The 19,763-nt window shown below is 38.8% G+C and overlaps 1 protein-coding gene across 5 annotated transcripts; it reads right to left on the reverse strand.

The window, feature by feature from the left end:
* Window positions 1-1,377: 1,377 nt before the first annotated feature.
* On the reverse strand, window positions 1,378-19,737 carry ildr2 (immunoglobulin-like domain containing receptor 2). 5 transcript variants are annotated; one of them, XM_066686617.1, is made up of 10 exons: window positions 19,609-19,737; window positions 16,231-16,560; window positions 14,487-14,606; window positions 9,848-9,904; window positions 8,314-8,460; window positions 7,904-8,065; window positions 7,356-7,469; window positions 5,840-6,035; window positions 3,251-3,890; window positions 1,378-2,531 (listed from the first exon to the last, which is right to left on the reverse strand). In XM_066686617.1, the coding sequence occupies exons 1-10, from the start codon at window positions 19,652-19,654 to the stop codon at window positions 2,496-2,498; spliced, it is 1,848 nt and encodes a 615-aa protein (XP_066542714.1). In that variant the 5' UTR covers window positions 19,655-19,737; the 3' UTR covers window positions 1,378-2,495. The 5 variants fall into 5 exon arrangements, with proteins under 5 accessions (XP_066542714.1, XP_066542713.1, XP_066542715.1 ...); XM_066686616.1 differs by having other exon boundaries at window positions 5,840-6,038; XM_066686618.1 differs by lacking the exon at window positions 9,848-9,904 and having other exon boundaries at window positions 5,840-6,038.
* Window positions 19,738-19,763: the final 26 nt, after the last annotated feature.

The raw sequence follows: 19,763 nt of genomic DNA on the forward strand, positions 1-19,763 counted from the left end.
TTTCAAGCAAATATGAAGCTGAATCATGTGTTCATTTTTAACTGCTTTTGGCATAGAAATAAAGTATTTAATACACAGAATGCATTCAAAGAACTGTCGACAGTGAATAACACTGATCAAGGAGGGGTCAACACCTAGATTATCCTTGTCCTTCCAAAATACACCAAATCCATTGATTATGATTTCTAAATTACACGATTATTTTAGGTTGCTAAATATTAATTATCTGTTTTTTAGTTATCAACAATGTTTCCATTATTTTCAAGCCAAATTTTACAAGATAACAATTGCGGGCTTCAGGCTTTAGTAAGGCCTGATCTTGAGCTGGTCCTGTCTGCTCACAAGACAAAGTTGATAATAAACGTTAAAAACTATCATTGTCTCAAGCCTCTGCCTTGGATCCACTTTTGGTAATAAGACTAAGTTTTTGTAAGAGCCTTTGTTCGTATACATGTTTACCAGAATTGGGCTTCTTCAGCGTCATTCTGTAGCCTGTAGCACAATAAATAAATCTGCAGTAACCTCCTCTCTCAGTACTTGTACTATAATATTTATTACATATATTATGAACCATCATGTCAACAACGATCACCAAGTGCAGCCTCCCTACGCATAAAATAACAAATATTATTATATTGTATATTTTTCTTATAAATACCCACTGCTTTAGAATACATTCCCAATCTGTGTTTGGGATTCAGACACAGTCTCAGTTTTCAAATCCAGGTTACAAACTTATTCATTTCACCAATTTACAATTAAAGGGTTTAGAGGTTTATGAACACAGGGAAATGAAATGAAATGAATTTATAGGTCCTGCATTTCACTGTGCATAGGCCTAAACGTTGGTTTGGGGCTCCCTATTAAGACATACCGGAAATACTAAAACGTCTTCTTCAGACACCATTGTAATGCTGTATGGAAGTGATACAGAGATTCAAGAATAATCCACATGTTATTCTGCCAGTGGTTTGTGTGTAAATGACAGTAGTGTAGGTATGTTAAGTATCTCAGCCTTGAGATGCATTTGAAAATGTGAGCAGGGACCACCTGTTAAGGCCACTGTTAAATAGCTTCCAGCTATTGTAATGTTGTTTCCAGTGGAGTTTCCCTCTTGTACTTCTGGCTCAGTGTTGCTTAATATATTACAGAATTTTGTTTTACCAGAATATATTAGTCAGCCTTCTGCACAGTGCATGTGTACTGCATGCTACATTGTCACTGTGTTTCTTCAGAAAGAAGTGTTTACCCATGGAATGTGTATTTAATATTTTATACTGATATGAGATAAAAAAAAAAGCCTGTGTTATTTATCAAGTGTACACACTTCATATCAGCCTTAATAAATAAACAAATGTCACACAGCTTTAAATACAGTGATTTTTTTATCAAAACAATCATTACTTCAAACAAATGGAACAGTGCATGGCACATCACCAAAACCACAATCATTCAGTGTTGCCCATGATGGCAAACTGTTTTAACACTGATATACAAACTTACACTTTAGTGCAAACATAAAAAAATAATCATAATAAAAAAGAGCAAAATATATATTCAAATACAATAATTTACCTGGACATGTGCAAGGCTTTTGAATGGAATTGAACACTTCGGAAGCATATTTAGTTAATATGGTTTTGTGCACTTGTAGACAGAGGGAGTGTTGAATCCCTCTTCCATTTTCTTGTCAAAGTCCATAAGACACAAACACTGATATATACAATGAAAGATGAATGAACTGGTTGCTTAGAAGACAGAACAAAGCACATGTGAATGACCTGGGACCATGAAGCAGAATTTCTTGCACTAGCAGCTAAATTTAAGTTAGAACAGTTTGCACACCAAAACAAATCCACAAACGTGTTACAAGGTTCAAGTAATTAGACAGGGCTTTTCTGTGTTATGATGATTGAACAGTCTAACCTGGTTTGAATGGATCAAACACAACAGTGCTGCTGGAGTTTTTAAACACCATCCATTCACTTAGATACACCTACTTCATTGGTCCACCTTGTAGATGTAAAGCCAGAGCCATGAGCCAGTAGCTCATCTGTTGCTGCAGTTTGTACTGGTCATCCTCTAGTGTTTCATCAGTGGACATAAGACTACAGTCAGTAATTGTAGAACTACAAATTGTTCCTGTGTGGACAGCTGAGAGAATGTCCAGTGGATGTAGAATCAAAAAGGTGGCCATAATGTTATGGTTGATTGTTGTATACACACAAACACATGCACACACACACACACACACACACACACACACACAATCAAAAAATAAAAAATTCAAAGACAGAAAAACATATTAATGAATGATTATATTTCTATGAGTTCCTCTTTATAACAGATAACAAGCACCAGTGTCATTATTTCACAAGGAGTGTCCTGCAGACAGGGTTGTGCATCTCGACATAAAGTGATGCAAGCTGTTGTTAACATTTGATGTTTTTCCAATCTGAGCCACATGGTGGACACTCTGGGGCTCTTGAGTGACATCAAACAATGAGGGTGTCTCTGCTTAGATGACTGGTCTGTTAAAAAACACCAAGAGCCACAAATTAGAGACCTCGCCGACATGCAGCTAAAGCTTAATTAGTCTGAAGGTCAGCAGCACAAAAGCAAGCACATGATCCATTATTAAGACTTGTTAGTAATGCACAGTAAGACAGGGTAAGAGACAGATACTGTAAGCCTAGAAACGGGACATAACTAAAAATAATCTTGTAAAAGAACACAGAAGACATAGAAGAGAATCTATACACAGTCTGATTTCTTTATACAAGTGCAAATTTACACCTCAAGTGGGACTACAGTTACATGCAATTAAGTACAGGTACAAAAACCTCAGAACACTGAATGACCCCAATATATTCACTTCATGCATCAGCATTGGGTATGCTGAATAATACTGGGAACAGGCTTAAAATATCCTGCTTCAGGTGGTCTTCTTTCTGTCTCTCTGGACATGAAATGATTTGTGCTTTGATGCTTTGCATTTCCCTGAGGACATACAATAATCCAGATGAACGTTGTGTTGTTTTATTATGTTGTCGTAACATCTGGGATTCTTACACATGTCTTTTAAATATCGCCTGCACGTTGTTCTGTGTCTGTAGCTTGAGAGCTGGAATAACACTCTTCCTAATGGCCTGCACCTTCAGTTTAATCACCTGACTTCAGCTTTTTTGAGTTTTGAACTCGCCATTGTCCTCTTTAGGGTGAATGCAAAGATTCTTTATAAGTAACTCACCAGTTTCCTGGGTTTGTCCCTCTCCTCTCTGCGCTCCTGCAGAGTGTGTGACAAGCCTTGTCCAGGGCGAATGTAAGAGAAAGGCTGTGCTCCCGTATCCACTGTCCTGTAACGCTCTCGTTCTATAGGATGCTCAGTTCGGTATCTCTCTATCTCTGTGTACGGTGGCAGTGGGTCATCCTCATCTGGGCGATTGCTTGGCGACCGGCTGTAATAACAGTCGCTGCTTTTTGAGGGGGTGTCACTGTCCTCATCTGCTCGTCCACCTCGGTCTCCCCGTCCCCTGGCCTTTCGCTCCAGTACGGAGGTCAAGTAGGCATCATCGTAAGATTGCCTACGAGCAGTGTAACGTTCGCTGTCAGCAGTGTCCCGTCTCTTCCGTGGAGGTGAAGGGGTTCGGCGTCGCCAGTCATCATCATCATCATGTTCTCGGAAACGCCGCGGTTCATCCCTGTACGGGGAGTGCTGGTCTCGGGACCTCAGTTCCATTTCAAAATCTCGATGACAGTCACGGAAGTCACCTCTACGACCGGCACGGGGACAATAGCTCCTTGCAAACTCCTCTAGTTCATCCAGAGAGCCAGCGCGTCGCCTGCTGTCAAATGGCTTTCTCTGTAAATGTTCTGACCGGCTGTTCCACCTGCACATAAAAGGACACAGTAACATTAACAGACACACAGCCTAAACCTTAACACAAAAATCATGATGTAATTAAACATCATGAAATTATGAAATAATAAGAAACAACTTCTTTGACATTTCACTGTGTAGATTGCACCAAAAAGACAACAATTCTTTTTTCTCTTTTTCATTTTTTTATTAGTTTTTTTTAGTTTTGAGTTTTTTCAGAGAGTTTCACTGCCTCATTCACAACCTGAAACTTCATACCAGTAGTAGACAATGTTCACAAAATATGCACTTGATAAGCAATGCTAATCAAGATAAAACATTATTCCAATAATAATCCTCCACTTAAGGGACAGATTAGATTATATCTCCACTTAAGTAAAAGTACCATTAATTATTATGGCTCTCAGTCGCAGTCACACAGCTCCAGGGACCTGGAGGTTGTGGGTTCGATTCCCGCTCCGGGTGACTGTCTGTGAGGAGTTGGTGTGTTCTCCTCGTGTCTGCGTGGGTTTCCTCCGGGTGCTCTGGTTTCCTCCCACAGTCCAAAAACACACGTTGGTAGGTGGATTGGCGACTCAAAAGTGTGTGTGTGTCTGTGTTGCCCTGTGAAGGACTGGCGCCCCCTCCAGGGTGTATTCCAGCCTTGCGCCCAATGATTCCAGGTAGGCTCTGGACCCACCGCGACGCGGAACTGCATAAGTGGTTATAGATAATGAATGAAACATTTTAATTAAAATAAATAATATTTATTTCCATTCTGCTCTCCATTCTGTTGCTGCGCTTAAAACCTAATGTGTTCACGAAGCCCCAGTGTCAATAAAAGTGTAAAAAAATATGCCTCAGTCCAGTATGCTACACTTTCTCTCCCCCTTTCTCATGAAAAGCATGAACCGAAATGAAGATATTGCTCTATTCCTACTCCATAGGTGTGTAATGCCTTTTTCACCCATGAACTCTGTAGAGTATCGAGTCGGAGTGGTTTTTCACACATGCAGCTCACAGCGGGAATTTTCTGTGTTAGGCGCATTCTCCCAGTGGGAGTCAGAGTTAACTCTGGAACATTTCTGGATTACCATGGTATTATGCTGTTTCAGATTACTTAAGGTGGAAATTTTTCCAAATTTAGGAGAATCACAGATGCCCCCTTTAACCCTTTAATCAACTCATTTTATGTGAAAAATCTCATACTGATGTATAATAAAGTTATAACCTCAAAACACTGAAGATAAACATTTTCCTTAACGTAAACTTAAGTGGCTTTGAAACAACATTTTGTGAACAAGCAAAGTTTGGTTTAAGATTTACTTACTGCTTAGTTACAAGTTTAAGTTTAATGAAAGTTAAAAATCTTGCTCTTAACACAGGTTAACAAATGAGTGTGTGCTATTGTTTTTTATGCACACGTAGGCCAAAAGGAACAACAGATTTTGCATAATGTAGTGCACTAAATTGTGAGATATTTGACATTGAAATATAGTGGAGTTGGGTGAAGTTATCACCCAAACTGCTTGGTTCCTGATATTGCACTGCAAAGTCAACTGTGACTGGACGATAAATCTGAAAATAAAAATTGCAAACAGAGAGCATACCGATCTGACAACAGTATTTGAATGACACCAAATTGTTACAAAACAATTTTCCAAAATATTGTGTAAAGCACAACAGAAAAGTAGAAACTGTTACTGCAAGAAAAGGGGACAAGCGCCCTATTGATATTGTTCATTTCAAAAACAACACTGGATATGTAGGTCTCCACAAACTCTTTGGCCATTTAGCATATAAAATGGACACTAAAAGCTTTCATTCAACTTGAGGCACCAATGCAAAATTAATTAATCAAACAGGACCTAGATGATTAAAACCAAATTAAGAGTAATAAGAAAATCATGTATTTGATTATTTGCCAAACCACCATCAATTTACATAGGATTAACAAAAAATACACAAACATTTTCATACCTGCTGTCAGGATGGTCCAAAGTATTATTTCTCTGATAGTGTGGGGGCCGAAATGTGTGACCTGTGGAGACTGTGGGAAGGTGTGTGTCGTCTCGATCACTGATCGGGGGCAGAGCTTTCTTCTGCACCTGTCGATAGGTCTGTCTGAAGTCTGTATCTCCATCATGAAGAGAGCTCAGTTCTGATAAGCTGCCAGCTGCTGACACAATCATATGATTATGGACAACATACTCACAATTACCATATTGTCAGCATAATGACCATATATATCTATCCACCCAAAAAGAGATCTTAGACCTCTGGGTAATATCACTGAACCATTAATAAAGTATCATAAAACACTACAAATGGGAAAGCAAAAATATAATGACAGAGATACGCAGTAGTTAAGCCTTTTTTTATATTAACACACACATATGTGTGTGTGTATGTATATATCCATGATGCTGCATTCATACTCTTCCTGTGCCGATCTACAAGCAATTATGTACATTTCATTAGATGGAAGTGTCACAAATAGCGAAATGGTAAATGTGCATGTGTATAATTAGCATGAGCAGAATAATGGTAATTGGGTTGAAGTGTGCTGTTGATGGAAATGAGAAATGACTAAGTAATACTTTGTTTTCCAGTTTCCAAATTTTGTGTTTGTACGTATGTATACAAATATATTTAGGTTTGTATTTACATTTCATACAGACAGGTGAAAAATGAAAGGAATTACTTGAATAAATCAATACAGAGACATAAATACTGTGCTGGTACCATTCACGTGTACTGCATAGTAAGGTGGTGTTTACAAGCAACGAGGAGGCAGATGCACTCTTGAACATTATACAAACACAAAGAACAAACAAATGGTCACAGGCAAATATACTAAACACTGACCGAGTAGCAAACAACTGAACAAGTACATGAACAGCAACAAGACCAGAAAAAAATTAACCACATACTGAAGACAATAAGGGTGAAATCCTAAAAGTTCAGAGCATGGCTAGGGGACATGAAGGGACAGAAGCAATTTACAATGTGCCATGACCTTGGGCACATATAATGGCTGTCTAAGGTTTCAACAAGAAAATGGAATAAAGTTATTCTGCCTGATGCTTAACATATGATGAAATATTTCTGTCCTGATGTAAATCATATTTTTTGTTTTCCAATTCAGCATATTTTTTTATTTACTCATGTATCTATAAGAATTTTTAATTGACTAGATCCCACCAGCAAATCTCCAACATCTAGTAGTATCTAAGCCAATGCACATTAAAACATTTCTAGTGTCTTGAGGTGTTCACCCGCTTACTAAGACACTTAATTTATTCATCACATTCTGTTTATCAAAGTACCTAGAAGTAATAGAAATATTTTCCCCTAACCCCTTTACTTTTCCTTGGTAAAATGAAACAACTTTAAATAATAATAATAATAAAGATGCACACATGCACACACACACAAACATACACACACAGAGTGAGTGAGTGCTGAGAAACATGCTGACTGTATACAGGCTTACATGGATAGACGGCCCCTTTGGCTGTCTGGAACTGCGCCAGGTCCCTCTTTATGTAGTACACAACTTTCATAGTGTCCTGACCCTGACTGGCCTTGAGGCGATAGCCACTGCGCACTGTGGACACACACAAACACACATATGCTGTGTGTTTCTGCTGTGTCCTGGTGACCACAAGTGTCACTGAGATTCATACTGCACCATGGATAAATAAAAGCAGTGTTTTTTCAAAAAAGCTAAAGAAATATGTTGCCTATTTTTTATGTCCCTATTTTACACTTTGACTAAACACCACTTTCACTATTCTAAAGTGGGAATCTCCCTTAAAATATATATAATCCAACTTGCAAATACAACTTTCATTTTGCACTTCTTGCAGTAATGTTCTCATTCAGTGATGTTAATGACAATGAATATAGACTGATGAGAAGTTAGTAGGAAATTAGCTCAAAATGCACATTTAATGAATGAAATCCTTAAGGGAAACCAACTGCTGAGTGTGTGTTTAGAGAGTAGAATTCTTTGGGAAGACTTTGAGAAGTCTAACTGACCTCCAGCAATGTTGTTCTCCACAGAAGGGGTCACTGCAGTTATATTGGGATCGATTAGAGCTGGTGCTGTTTGAGGAACAACGGGAGTAGGAATGTAATATGGAGAATACATGGTAATCTGTGGAGGCTGTCCATTCTTCGCCATCTTCCCGGCTTCATACACTAAAGAGGAAATAATACGTTCATGATGAGAAAAGATATATGATAGAGAAATATGTTTACTTAATATAGATGGATATTAGTGTCTATGTGCATGTGTTTGTAAAGATGCCTTTGTGTACTACATATCCAGGATATAGAGTGTAGTTCACATTTATGCCACTAGTGTGTGCAGCATAAACTAGCTACATTCAGTAAGTGTGTGTGTGTGTGTGTGTGTGTGTGTGTGTGTGTGTGTGTAGTAAACCCACAGTGCTTTGGGCAGCAGCAAGTGTCTGGACAGCAGCAGCAGCGTAGGTAACAACAGCAGGAGTGTGGACAGCACTGGCACCAGCAAATCCCCACAAACAGCAGGAACAAAACACTACCCAGAACTACTGACCCTACAAACACCCACTCTGAACAGAGAGAGAGAGAGAGAGAGAGAGAGAGAGAGAGAGAATAGGGAAGCATTTATTTTAAAGGTATGAATAACCTTGGCATACTGTCTCACATTTCATTTACAAACATGGCTTATTTATTGTAAAGTTCTTTAGGAAACCAAAAGTGTTTTTTTTTCCTTTTTTTTTGTATTTTGTGTATATGCAATGCATAAAAATTTTAAACTGGAAATAATCATCAGCATTACACAACAGGTGCCACACAATATCACAGCGCAAGAGAATTTTTGTTAGCATGTTTTGTTTTTACAGCATTTATATAAACTGTAGACTGTTTGCACATGTGTAGTGGATTAAAATGCTCATGCTAACATGTAATCATTAAAACTTACAGCATGCTAGGGTAGAACTAACAGATCTGGTATAGGGTTTTGACTTATTAACCATAATCTTTTAAAATCTCACAAGCATAATTTTGGTTTTAAACTCAAGGCTGAGTCAGTTCTGTAGGAAATTCCCATCTAAGCCCTTATCTTTACACAGGATGTAACCTCCAAACAAAACTATAATTAAAAGTGGTGCAGATGATTCAGACTTCATGCTCTCCTCCTGCACCTTATCTCTAAAGCCAGTGCGTGTTTCTAGAGTAATGATGCACTTCCTCTGGGCATGAACTAAGCTTTCAACAGCCATTACCTCAAATCACGTCCCTAGTGCCTTTTAACATCCTCTAGCCGACAAAACAATATTCAAAATTAACTATATACAAAGATTTTTTATGGGTGTCCTACTGGCTGAGAAAGATACAAAATTAGAATTGTTCACAGTGCTGGTGTTATGAACCAGATATCGGAAGGATGTAATGCCTTTAAAATGACCTGAATCTGATACATGATGTCATATAAACATATAGCCTGATGGCTGAAACATTGTTACAGCAGTTCTGTGAAGGTTTAGGCATAAAATTATTTTTTTTTAATCTACTTGCAAAAGGGTACCTGCAGGCAGAAAAGGATGAACAATGATTGTGTGCCAACATCATATTTAAAACCTAAAAGACTTTTTAGGCTTTCTGAACATTCCTTATAGTAAATAAAATGGCTATATTTGCGAATCAAGTCCTAACACCACAAAAATCAGAAAAATGTTTATCCAGAAATGCTGAAAAGCCAGCGCAAGGTGTTTTTAATTGTGCCGAAATGTCCTCTTCATCTACAGAATCAAAGGTTAAACATGTTAATTAATATAATCTGAAGAAGCATGCAGTTCATCAAGTCTGAAAAATCAGAATAAAGTGTATGTGTGCTGCCCATGACACACAGAGTGTAAATACAGCACCATCACCATGAAAGAAAATTAGTGGTGTGTTGTAATGGAGCAGAAAGGCAACAGAGGGGAGCTGTACCTGGCATAATCTCCAGCTCAAACTCAGGCAGGACGTCATCCAGCACACCTGTCCTACCTGTACAGAGGAGAAAGCCACAGGTGAGCAGCAGCGAAAGAGTCCGGGATTAGAATAGAGGGTCTACTATGGCACATGAAAAATGATTTGAGAAGGTTTTTTAAGCTCAGACCTAAGCACCCAACAAGCATGCAGGAAAAAGGGGGTAAAAAGGAGATCACTGGTGATCAGCCTGATTATCTGATTTATGGCAATGAAAATGCAAGGTTTAAGCTTAAGCAGGAAACTTCCAGCAGGAATGTTAAGTATTGACCTGAAGTTTACCCTATGTTGCAACCCTAGATTTACTGCTTTAAGTTCATGTTGAGGGAATAACAACTGTGTTATAGAATTAAGGCATTATAACAATTCAGATATTTATGGCTATATATGGTGCACTGATTTTAAAAACTACTCATTTTGGAATTCAGCTACATCCACCCAATGTCGATATTCTATTTTGCACATAATGCTAGTACAAGTGGATCACACACATACCAGCACCAAGTCACTGTCTCTGCAGTGCTGAGAATGATCTATCACCCACAGGATAAAAAAGGCCAATAAATGTATTGCAACAATGAGTGTAGACACATGGAGATGGTCATAATGTTATGGATGATCTGTGTATATCTCATATAATTGAACTGGGATGCTCTGGAGCAGCTGCACTTGAGTCTCAGTTCACCATGCTCAATGCCAAGCATTGACTCTGGAGCAGTAGAATTGCATTCTCTCGACTGACATAGTTCCATTCTGTACATCTGTGGTAAGTTGGGATGGAGTATTAATTGAATCATATGCCTGAATGCAATCAGTCCTTCACAGCAATGATCCAACATCCAGTTTAACAATTTATAGTTTTTGCAAAGGAGGACACTCCTTTGAAAACTAACACACAAGTAGGTGTCTATATACTTTTAGACATGCAGAGTTTTTATTCCAAGACAGAAAAGCCAAACACAGTCACAATATATGTGTATGGCTTATGAATGAAATGACAGATGCTACACACCAAAACCCACAGTGCTGCTGTACTCGTGTTCACTTGTGTTCAGTTGGACTTAAACAAACACTAAAGATATTATTTCAAGACTTTTAAGTGTTAATTCAACACTGGGGACTTTGCTGTGTATACACTCAAGTAACAAGCACTTCTTCACTGCACTAAGAAGTAAGGTGACTCATTATAGCAGGGTGCTGTGTAACTGTTGGGCTACAACTTAAACAGGACATACAAACAAACAAAAATGAACAGCGGAGACATTCTCATCTTTGAAATCTTCACAAGAATACCAGATCAATACTAGTGATCCAGCACTAATCATACAACGTCAAAAAACTCACAACATGAATGTTGTGGCCACATGCCATAAATGTCTCACAGCAAAGTTCTAGAATCAGATCTAAAGCCTTCCCAGAAGAGCAGAGGCTGTTCTTAGTAAAAAAAAAAAGAAGAACAAACTAGGGCTGGGAGTGAGAGTGAATAGGGTTTTATGCTTCCACACCAATACGACTCCTGTAACATCCATCAATGTAACATTTATATTGTGCTTGAGTAACAGATCTACACTCTCAGAAAAAAAGGTACGATGGAGGTACATTATTTGTCACTAAAGCTACAAACTGTGTAAATGTACCTTTAAAGATACAACAGTGTTTAAAAGTCCAGTTTTGTTCCTTAAAAGTGCATTAGGAGAGCTACCTGTTTGTAATATTTAATTATAGAACTGTGTCATATAAAAACATAATAAAAGTCCTGGAGATAAAATGATGCATATGGAATCAACACAATTTTTGAAATCTACTATTATAATAAAATAAGGTACAGTTATGTTCCCTAATTAAGGGTACAAATATGTTCCCTTGAGGGTACCACCACAATGACAGCAAAAGGTACCAACAAAATGACAAATTTTCTGACAGTGTATTACTCCTGACTTCATACAGAGAGAAGATGGGAAGCTAGTCAACTCAGGCAGACAGTGAGAGATTATGGGAAACTAATTAACCAATAGGACCCATCAGCTGTTTAAGAAAAGGGGTCAGGGTTGTGCCATTGCCACGGTAACAGTGTGGGCTTTGTTTGGAGGTAGAGAGTATTCTGGAGCACTGTCCAATCAGGACCTAGCCGTGGTCCATCTTTAAACCCCCTGCCTGAGATGCTCGGCCAGATTTACACATACAGCCCAAATTATACTGTTCACACTTTGTCTGGCACAAAGCCACAGTTCCAAATAATTCCCACAGATTAATCTGATCCTAATATTCAGACAAATGTTGCCATATAATTCTTAAATTAGGAGTATATATTTTTAAACAAAATGCAGCAAATAGTTCCATATTAAATGAGTAGCTGAGGATCCTTGGAAAATAAAAAAAATGTAGCATGTATGTAAATACTGGTAACTGTAATAGACCAAATTACCAAATACTGCAGAATACTAAAAATAATGCAAATGTGTTGCATTAAGTAATTTTAAGGATTATGTAATTTTAAGCAATTACTAGATCAAGACAAATTGTTTTTGGTCATAGTGTCCCAAATATGTACTACAAGAGATTTGTTTTATTATTTAGGGCATAAATTCACAAGGTTTTCCATATCTTTTACAGGTTACACACTATCAGTGTCATGATGTTTTATGCAGTGCTATGTAACATGCAGGCACACTTCAGCCTGCAAGACCAGCCATGCTGAGTTAGCAGAGTACAGCGGAGGAAATATCAGCCTCTGCTCCCTGATGGAGAACGCAGGCCCCTGCCTTTCCACTCTCATAAAAACAGCACAGTAACCTGAGAGCCAGGCGCAGACAGACAGGCAGACTCAAGGTGGAGAGAGAGTGGAGATTCACCAGACTACAGAGACAAAGCTGAAAAATTGAAGTGAGGCCAGCAGAGAATAGTAAAAGAGAGAGATAAGGAAGAGGGGAGTGTCGGATTTAACCTCAAATCTTATAGAACAAATGGCAAATGAGTTTAATTCAAATAAATCCTTAGGCCCCAGTAAATGTTCAAGACAGACAGCATTTAAATGCTTTGTTTGCATACACCCAAAAGCTAAACTAACTTCTGAAAAAGAAGAAATTCTCTCTCCTGATCTTATGTTAAAAGAAACTATACCAAGACCTTTATGTGAGATAAACAAATTATGCTTTAGGCTGCTATTTATACACACACTAACAAAGTCTACACACAAAGGCTTTGCGTTTCCTGACATTTGAGTTCCTTTTTCCTTTCCGTTGAAATTTTCCCCCACTTTAGGTTCCTTTTTTCATTCTTTATAGGCTGCATTTTAACAAGAATTGAGGGTCAGTGGTGCATTACTCTATACAATTCAGAGGCCAGCCATCAAATCACAGAAATAAGCAGGGATTCATTCTTAGATGTTGTTTGCATTGTATGCTTCTCACATTTGGTCACATAGTTTGATCACTATATGACATGATGCTAACTGAGAAAAACTAGTTCTACTGAGCCATCAGTGTGCATATAAATATAGTTCATCTCTCTCTGTCTCTCTAAACCGGTTCCAATCTTCTTACTCAGAGGCCATGATACACTCCTTGCACACACACACACACCACTGATCCTCCTGGCTAAGATTAGCTCCAACTTTCTCTCTCTAACATCTCTCTTTTTTCATCTCTATCTCTCCACATGGTAATAAACAAAGAGGCCCTGACATCCCTCAGCTTCTGACAAAATGGCCTTTGTTCCCAGGGCAACAGCTTACATTGGCTTACACTGCTCATGTCAATAATTGGCAGTTGTTTATATTTTGTCTAGCAGGGGGCAAAAGACCTTCTTTAGTTCCACAGACAGAGAGATAACTTTTGCAACCACACAGTGCCAGGCAATCAGTGTTTCCCTGCAGTGATTCTGTCCTAGACCTGAGCTTTAAGTTTGCCTGACCTTAGAGGAACAAAAGACTCTCTTATTAAGGATCAGGTCCCTGTTGAGAGCCATGCAGCATTCATCCATCCCCATGGCAGCTCTTTTAAGAGCACCTAGGAATGCAGACCCTGCTGTAAATGAGGGACTTGCGCTTAGAATGCGCCCAGACAGACACAATAAACAAACAGCACAACCATGGTCACAACAACATCTATACCCTCTCATGGTTTCCCATTTGTTAAGTTGTGCAACTAAAATTGGCATCAACAGGGTGACAACAAATCTAGACTCATGGAATCACAACATGAACAAGTGGTAAAATTCTTGCATTTTAAACGGCAGCACTCATCTTACAAGTGTCAACCACTTTGTGTGAAATGCAAAGAAAATACATGCAGATAGCTAGAGATTAGCACCTGCAACTCACAAGCCACTGCTTTAGAAAGCAAAATTACCTTGTGTTTTTGGCCTGCATGCTTAGGGCATTACAAAAACATTTGCCACGTTTTGACAAAACAGGCAGAGGAAACAGGCCACTCAGGCCTTTCACAAAGCTTATAATGCACTGTGTAATGAAGAATCATGTTATGTATTAGGTTTTCCATCTATTTTTCTGTTATGTAAAGTAAAACTTTACTTAACTATCATTGCCATTTTTAAAAGCTGGAGATAGGGTTTAGTTTGTAATGTGGTAGAAATGACTCACCCAACACAAGCAGCTCCACTTGGCCTTCATTCTTGCCCTCCAGATCATTAGAGATGACCACCTTACAGAAATACACACCACTGTCCCCCCACTGCAGCTCTCCAATGCGTAAGTCTGCTTCTGAATGGTAGGAGAAACACATTAAATGTTAAACAATGAAATTAAATTGCTTTCTGGTTTTAATGCTAATGTGGTGGCATCCGTTAAAAACATCATGGACCTACTTGCAGCTCATGCTATCTAGAATCGGCTCAGCAAACACACTATATCATTAGTAAGTTGGACATAATGCTGGTCATTAACAGTTGTGGGGATTGATGAGAGTGTGAGGGGAGTGAGAAGTATTTGTTCAGTAACGGCACAAAGGAGGGTGTTTATTTTTGATAAAGAGCGCTGTGGGGGTGTTTTGTGGAGTAGAGGAGAGCAGAGGGAACCTTCATAAAGGCCAGCTCCTGACCATTGTGTAGTCCAAAGAAAAACGTATTTAGGAAACAGGAAAAGCATACCACAATTGCCATTGTTTCCTGCAGGGAGACGGATAATGAAACAACCATTTCCATGACACACTGGAAACTGGACTGTGTTGTTTCATAATTATACTGTAACTATTACACATTTTACAGTTCCCCATAAAAAATCCATTACATTTTGCTGTACTGTTCAAATATAATGGTGTAATTGCATAATTAATTACACAATAAGTTAGTACACAATTAATTACATTTATATCAAATTATTGAAGTCTTGTGGTAAAATTACATTAACTCATTTTCCCATGTAAAAATAATCCCGTCCATGGGTATTCTCTTTGAGATGTAAGCATGTTATCTCATCTACTTAATTTATAAATAATATATAAATACATTTTAAGACTTTATATGAATGTTAAGGATCCACAGGGACAGAATTTTCGGGTTAATTAACTCATTTTATCCTGGTTAATGCCACCATAATATGTTTATGTACAAAAACTGTTATCTAGAGCACAACCTCACACCATCTTACTCCACATAAATGAAGGAAGGCCTTTGAAGGTTTGTTGGCTTGCCTTTCACTCATGAACTGAAACAACATATATCATATAACAGGGTTAATATGTAAGCAGTCCAATCTTCTATTGAGGGTGATGTTCATCCTCCTGATTCATTGAGAGTGTTGTGAACACTGCTGGTGCTTTATGCTTATTCAAATGAAACCAAATAAAATTTCTACTGTGGTAGAAATTTTTCGCACAGTTTTACCAGCACCATTGTGTTAAGCAAGTGGAGGCTTTTCATCTCAGTTAGAGGCTGTTACGATAATTTATTTAAAATGTTTTAAGAAGAGTCATCATGTGTATTGTGAACAGCTGGCATAGCCGAACTACCACACCATTTAGGTTGTAATAGGAAATGCAAATAATCAAAATTTATTTATTTATTTATTTTTTGCCATGCCACAAAAATGTTATTTCTTGCCTTGGATGTCTGTTTTCTGTTCTCAAGCACAGCACATTTTGTGGCAGATAATTTCATTCTTACTCTACTGTAATCTTTTTAGTAAGTTTACTTTGTTTATTTTATGCGTGCTGCAGCTCGCCTGCTACAAGGCAAGCTTTATGTAAATTAAAAAAAAACTAACTGAATACGTTGAATAAACCAGCAAATATACTAGCTAAATACAGTAATCACACAGCCCTGTTTTGTTTTGTGATTCAGACATTGCTGTAAAACACAAATTATACAATTAGATAAAGACAAATTACTGTTTATAATGGAGATGTCTCTTCCTTTATAGTATGCAGACAAGGTCACGGCAGCTCCTTGTGTTGAAGCCACAGCACGAATGGTGCGGCTCTTGTCGGAGCAGTCCAAATGGGCTGTGGCTCCCAGCTCAGAACCATGGACCCCCAAGTTCTCGAGCGGGGTGAAGGAATCCCGAGTGCGGTCTGTACAGTAGGATTTGTACCACCACTGCACCACTGCAGGCTCAGTGGAGTGTGTGGTGTACTGGCATTGCAGGACCACAGAAGAGAACATCACGGCAAACTTCTTCTCATCCTTCACTGTCACATGAACGCCATCACAGCTCAGCACTAAGAAAAAAACAAACAAACAGCAATTGTAAAAGCATTAAATCTTTAAATATATATTTTAGGTATGGCAGAGATGTCCAAATATATTAGGCACCACCTCTTTGTCCATGTATCCAGTGTAAAAGTAAATGGTCACTGTTTATCAAAACCCCATAATGAGATTTAAAAAAAAACAACAACAAAAAAATGTACTCATGTGAAGAAACCACTTGTCCTTTTCTGATGCAGATACTAAAACCTTGAATAATGGCCAACTTGTATTGTATTTCTAAATCAACTGAGCCACAAAGTTGTGTCTAAAACACAACAGTGATTAAAACAACTAAAGTACATTCAACTAGGATACAGGAAGAAAATCACAGTAACAACATGACATCAAAGATTGTGACCATATAATGAATTTGTTACAGGAAACATTCTTTATTTCCCCTTTGACATTCTATCCAAAAACAGCCTCATCTCATTACCTAATATCAGATAGGTGTCAGGTGTTTGCCATCTAATGGTCCATTCCTTCTGCAATATTCACACAGTATAAATGATAGCAGCTATTTGTTGAAAAAAAAATGACAAGAAATTAATTTATTCATTCATAGTCTGTAACAGTTTATCCAGTTCAGGGACGCAGAGCGGATGCCAGTCCTTCACAGGGTGGCACACACACTCACAAACACTTTAGAATCGCCAATCCACCTTCCAACAAGTGTGTTTTTGGACCATGGGAGGAAACTGGAGCACCAGGAGGAAACCCACGCGGACACGGGGAGAACACACCAAACTCCTCACAGACAGTCACCCAGAGCGGGACTTGAACCCATAACCTCTAGGTCCCTGGAACTGTGTGACTGGGACACTACCTGCTGCACCACAGTGCCGGCCTAAAAATAAATAATTTTTTCAAAGTGAAAATTGGACCCATTAATCATTTAAATTAAAAACTGGTCCTGTAACACTACTCTAAACTACTAGAAACATACTGCGTCTTGACTATATCAAGCCCTCCTTGATACTGGATCTCCTTTATCAGCGTCTTCACTCCATAAACAACCCACTATCAGCACAATATCAGGGGGAGAGATATAGAGGTGGTGATCTGAAAACACAAATGCCTAAAAACATCTGGGTTTAGTCATCCACTGAGTGTGTGTAAAGGATTCATGTGCGTGTCTGTCCATGAAAGAGTATGTTTGTCCAGCTGCGTGTAGGAGCTCACTGAGCAGTGAGCTGGATGAAATCAAAAGTGCACAGGAGGTGGATCTGCTGGGTGTGTGAGTGTGTGAGGCAGTGTGTGATTTAGAAGTAAAATTCCAGGCTGTGTGGGGGGTGTGGAGAGGTAGGGGGTTGTCATTTTGGCGAGAGGTCACGGTCTGCCTCACAGTCCTACTGGTTTGACTGGGGTAGTGTCCTACATATCTGCACACTAGGAAGCAACAGAAGGAGAGATGTGAGCAGGAAGAGCACTTTCAGGAAAACACTGAAGTCACACATCAGCAGAAGATGGCATCCTGTCTAGAGCAACTGGAGACATGTTTGCACTACAGGAAGAAGAATTAGTCAAAACTCCAATTCTGGACACAGGCGTGAACTCCATGTTATATATCTTCCTTTCACAGCGCTGGCCCATTGTTTGCCAGTTTATTCTTGACCTTAGAAAGATATAAAATGGAGGCTTCTGTATAACAATAACAATTGTTATTTGTAGATAATATAATATTGATAATAAATTTGGGAAATGTAATGAACATTTATCTCAGCACAGAGAGCTATGCACTTTAAGGGCCGTTTTTGTCTTCTCTTTGTTTTTAAATATCATATTAACAACCACATTAGAAAAGCATTCGGTATTGTAGCTTTGTCAGTGGATTATTTTAGAGGGATTGAGCACTTGGATGTCTGGTTCCTATCACTATGAACAATTCTTGCCTGTTTATAACAGCTAGAGACCTATTAACTTTGCAGGAGAAGGATCTAGTAAAAATTCCAGTGATAGGCAGTGTTCTGAACACTATTCTGTGAGTCTAATGCCAGCCGACCCCCTTTTGGTCCTTTTGTTCCTGGCCTAATACATTGTTTGGCCCTTGGAGAAAACCCCCACCCAATAAGACCCTAGTGCAGGAGGGGGACCGTTTAAGTCCCACCAATACGATAAACCCACTGGCTCAGTCAGCCGTGAACACCCAATTAGGTTGGAGAGATTTAAACAGAACTGTTACAGGAATCCTAGACTAACAGGGGGAGTGCAAAACTTCTGTGAACATGTTATTTAAGTTTTCCATGTTCAGCTATGAGTCAAGAAAATAATAAGGGCTTGTGATACAATATAATAACAGGGTAAAAGCAATAAACAACTACAAAACATCCTGATATTACCAGCAACAAATCCCATTTACATCAACAAATGAGGTCAAATTCAATTCAAGGGACCGCACCCCACCACACCACTATGTCACATCTGAGCCTGGGTGAGATCTTGCATTATTATGAAACAATGGAATGCGTTTCAATATCCAACATGCGCTTGCAACACCATTACACATTAAATGATACTTTGCATGTTTCGTCAGTAAAAAAAGCCCCAGCGATGATACAAAGCAGCTTCTTTTCCAACAGTCCCGAACTGAACCAGTGCCTCCCACAAACCTCTCCCACCCAGCCACATTCAGTTCTGAGCCAGTATGGAAGTGTAGGGTGTTGAAACATGAACCACAGGCTGCTGAGGGATAGACATGTTTTAATGAAAAACTTGAGGCTATCACAGGCAAGAATAAGAAGTATGAAACCGTTATTCTTCATAACTGACACACAAAAAACAAGACGTCCATGCAATACTGAGCAAAACACATTTCGGAAAGGCACGATATCTACAAAACTGAAGAATAACAAAACGGGTGTCCTGTTTTGAAGAGTCTAATCCAAGGGAATTAATGTAAACTCTTTCTCAACTGAAGGTGGCCTAAAAATAAAAGCAGAAGGAGATCAACCTGTTGCTCCTTTCTAACACGCGAACAACAAATCTCTTCTTTAAATAGACTCAGGGTCAGCACTCACCTGAAAATAGTACAAAGGGTATCCAAAGGCTCGATAAAACACTCATTTTCCGATGAAAAGCAAACAAATTCAGAGGTAACCCCTCATCCACTGCATCTCGTATCGGTCCGTTCCTGCCTTCTTTCCCGTCCCCGACCAAAGCAGCGAGAGCTTCG

Source organism: Hoplias malabaricus, chromosome 12, assembly GCF_029633855.1.
Source record: "Hoplias malabaricus isolate fHopMal1 chromosome 12, fHopMal1.hap1, whole genome shotgun sequence".
Lineage (NCBI taxonomy): Eukaryota > Metazoa > Chordata > Actinopteri > Characiformes > Erythrinidae > Hoplias > Hoplias malabaricus.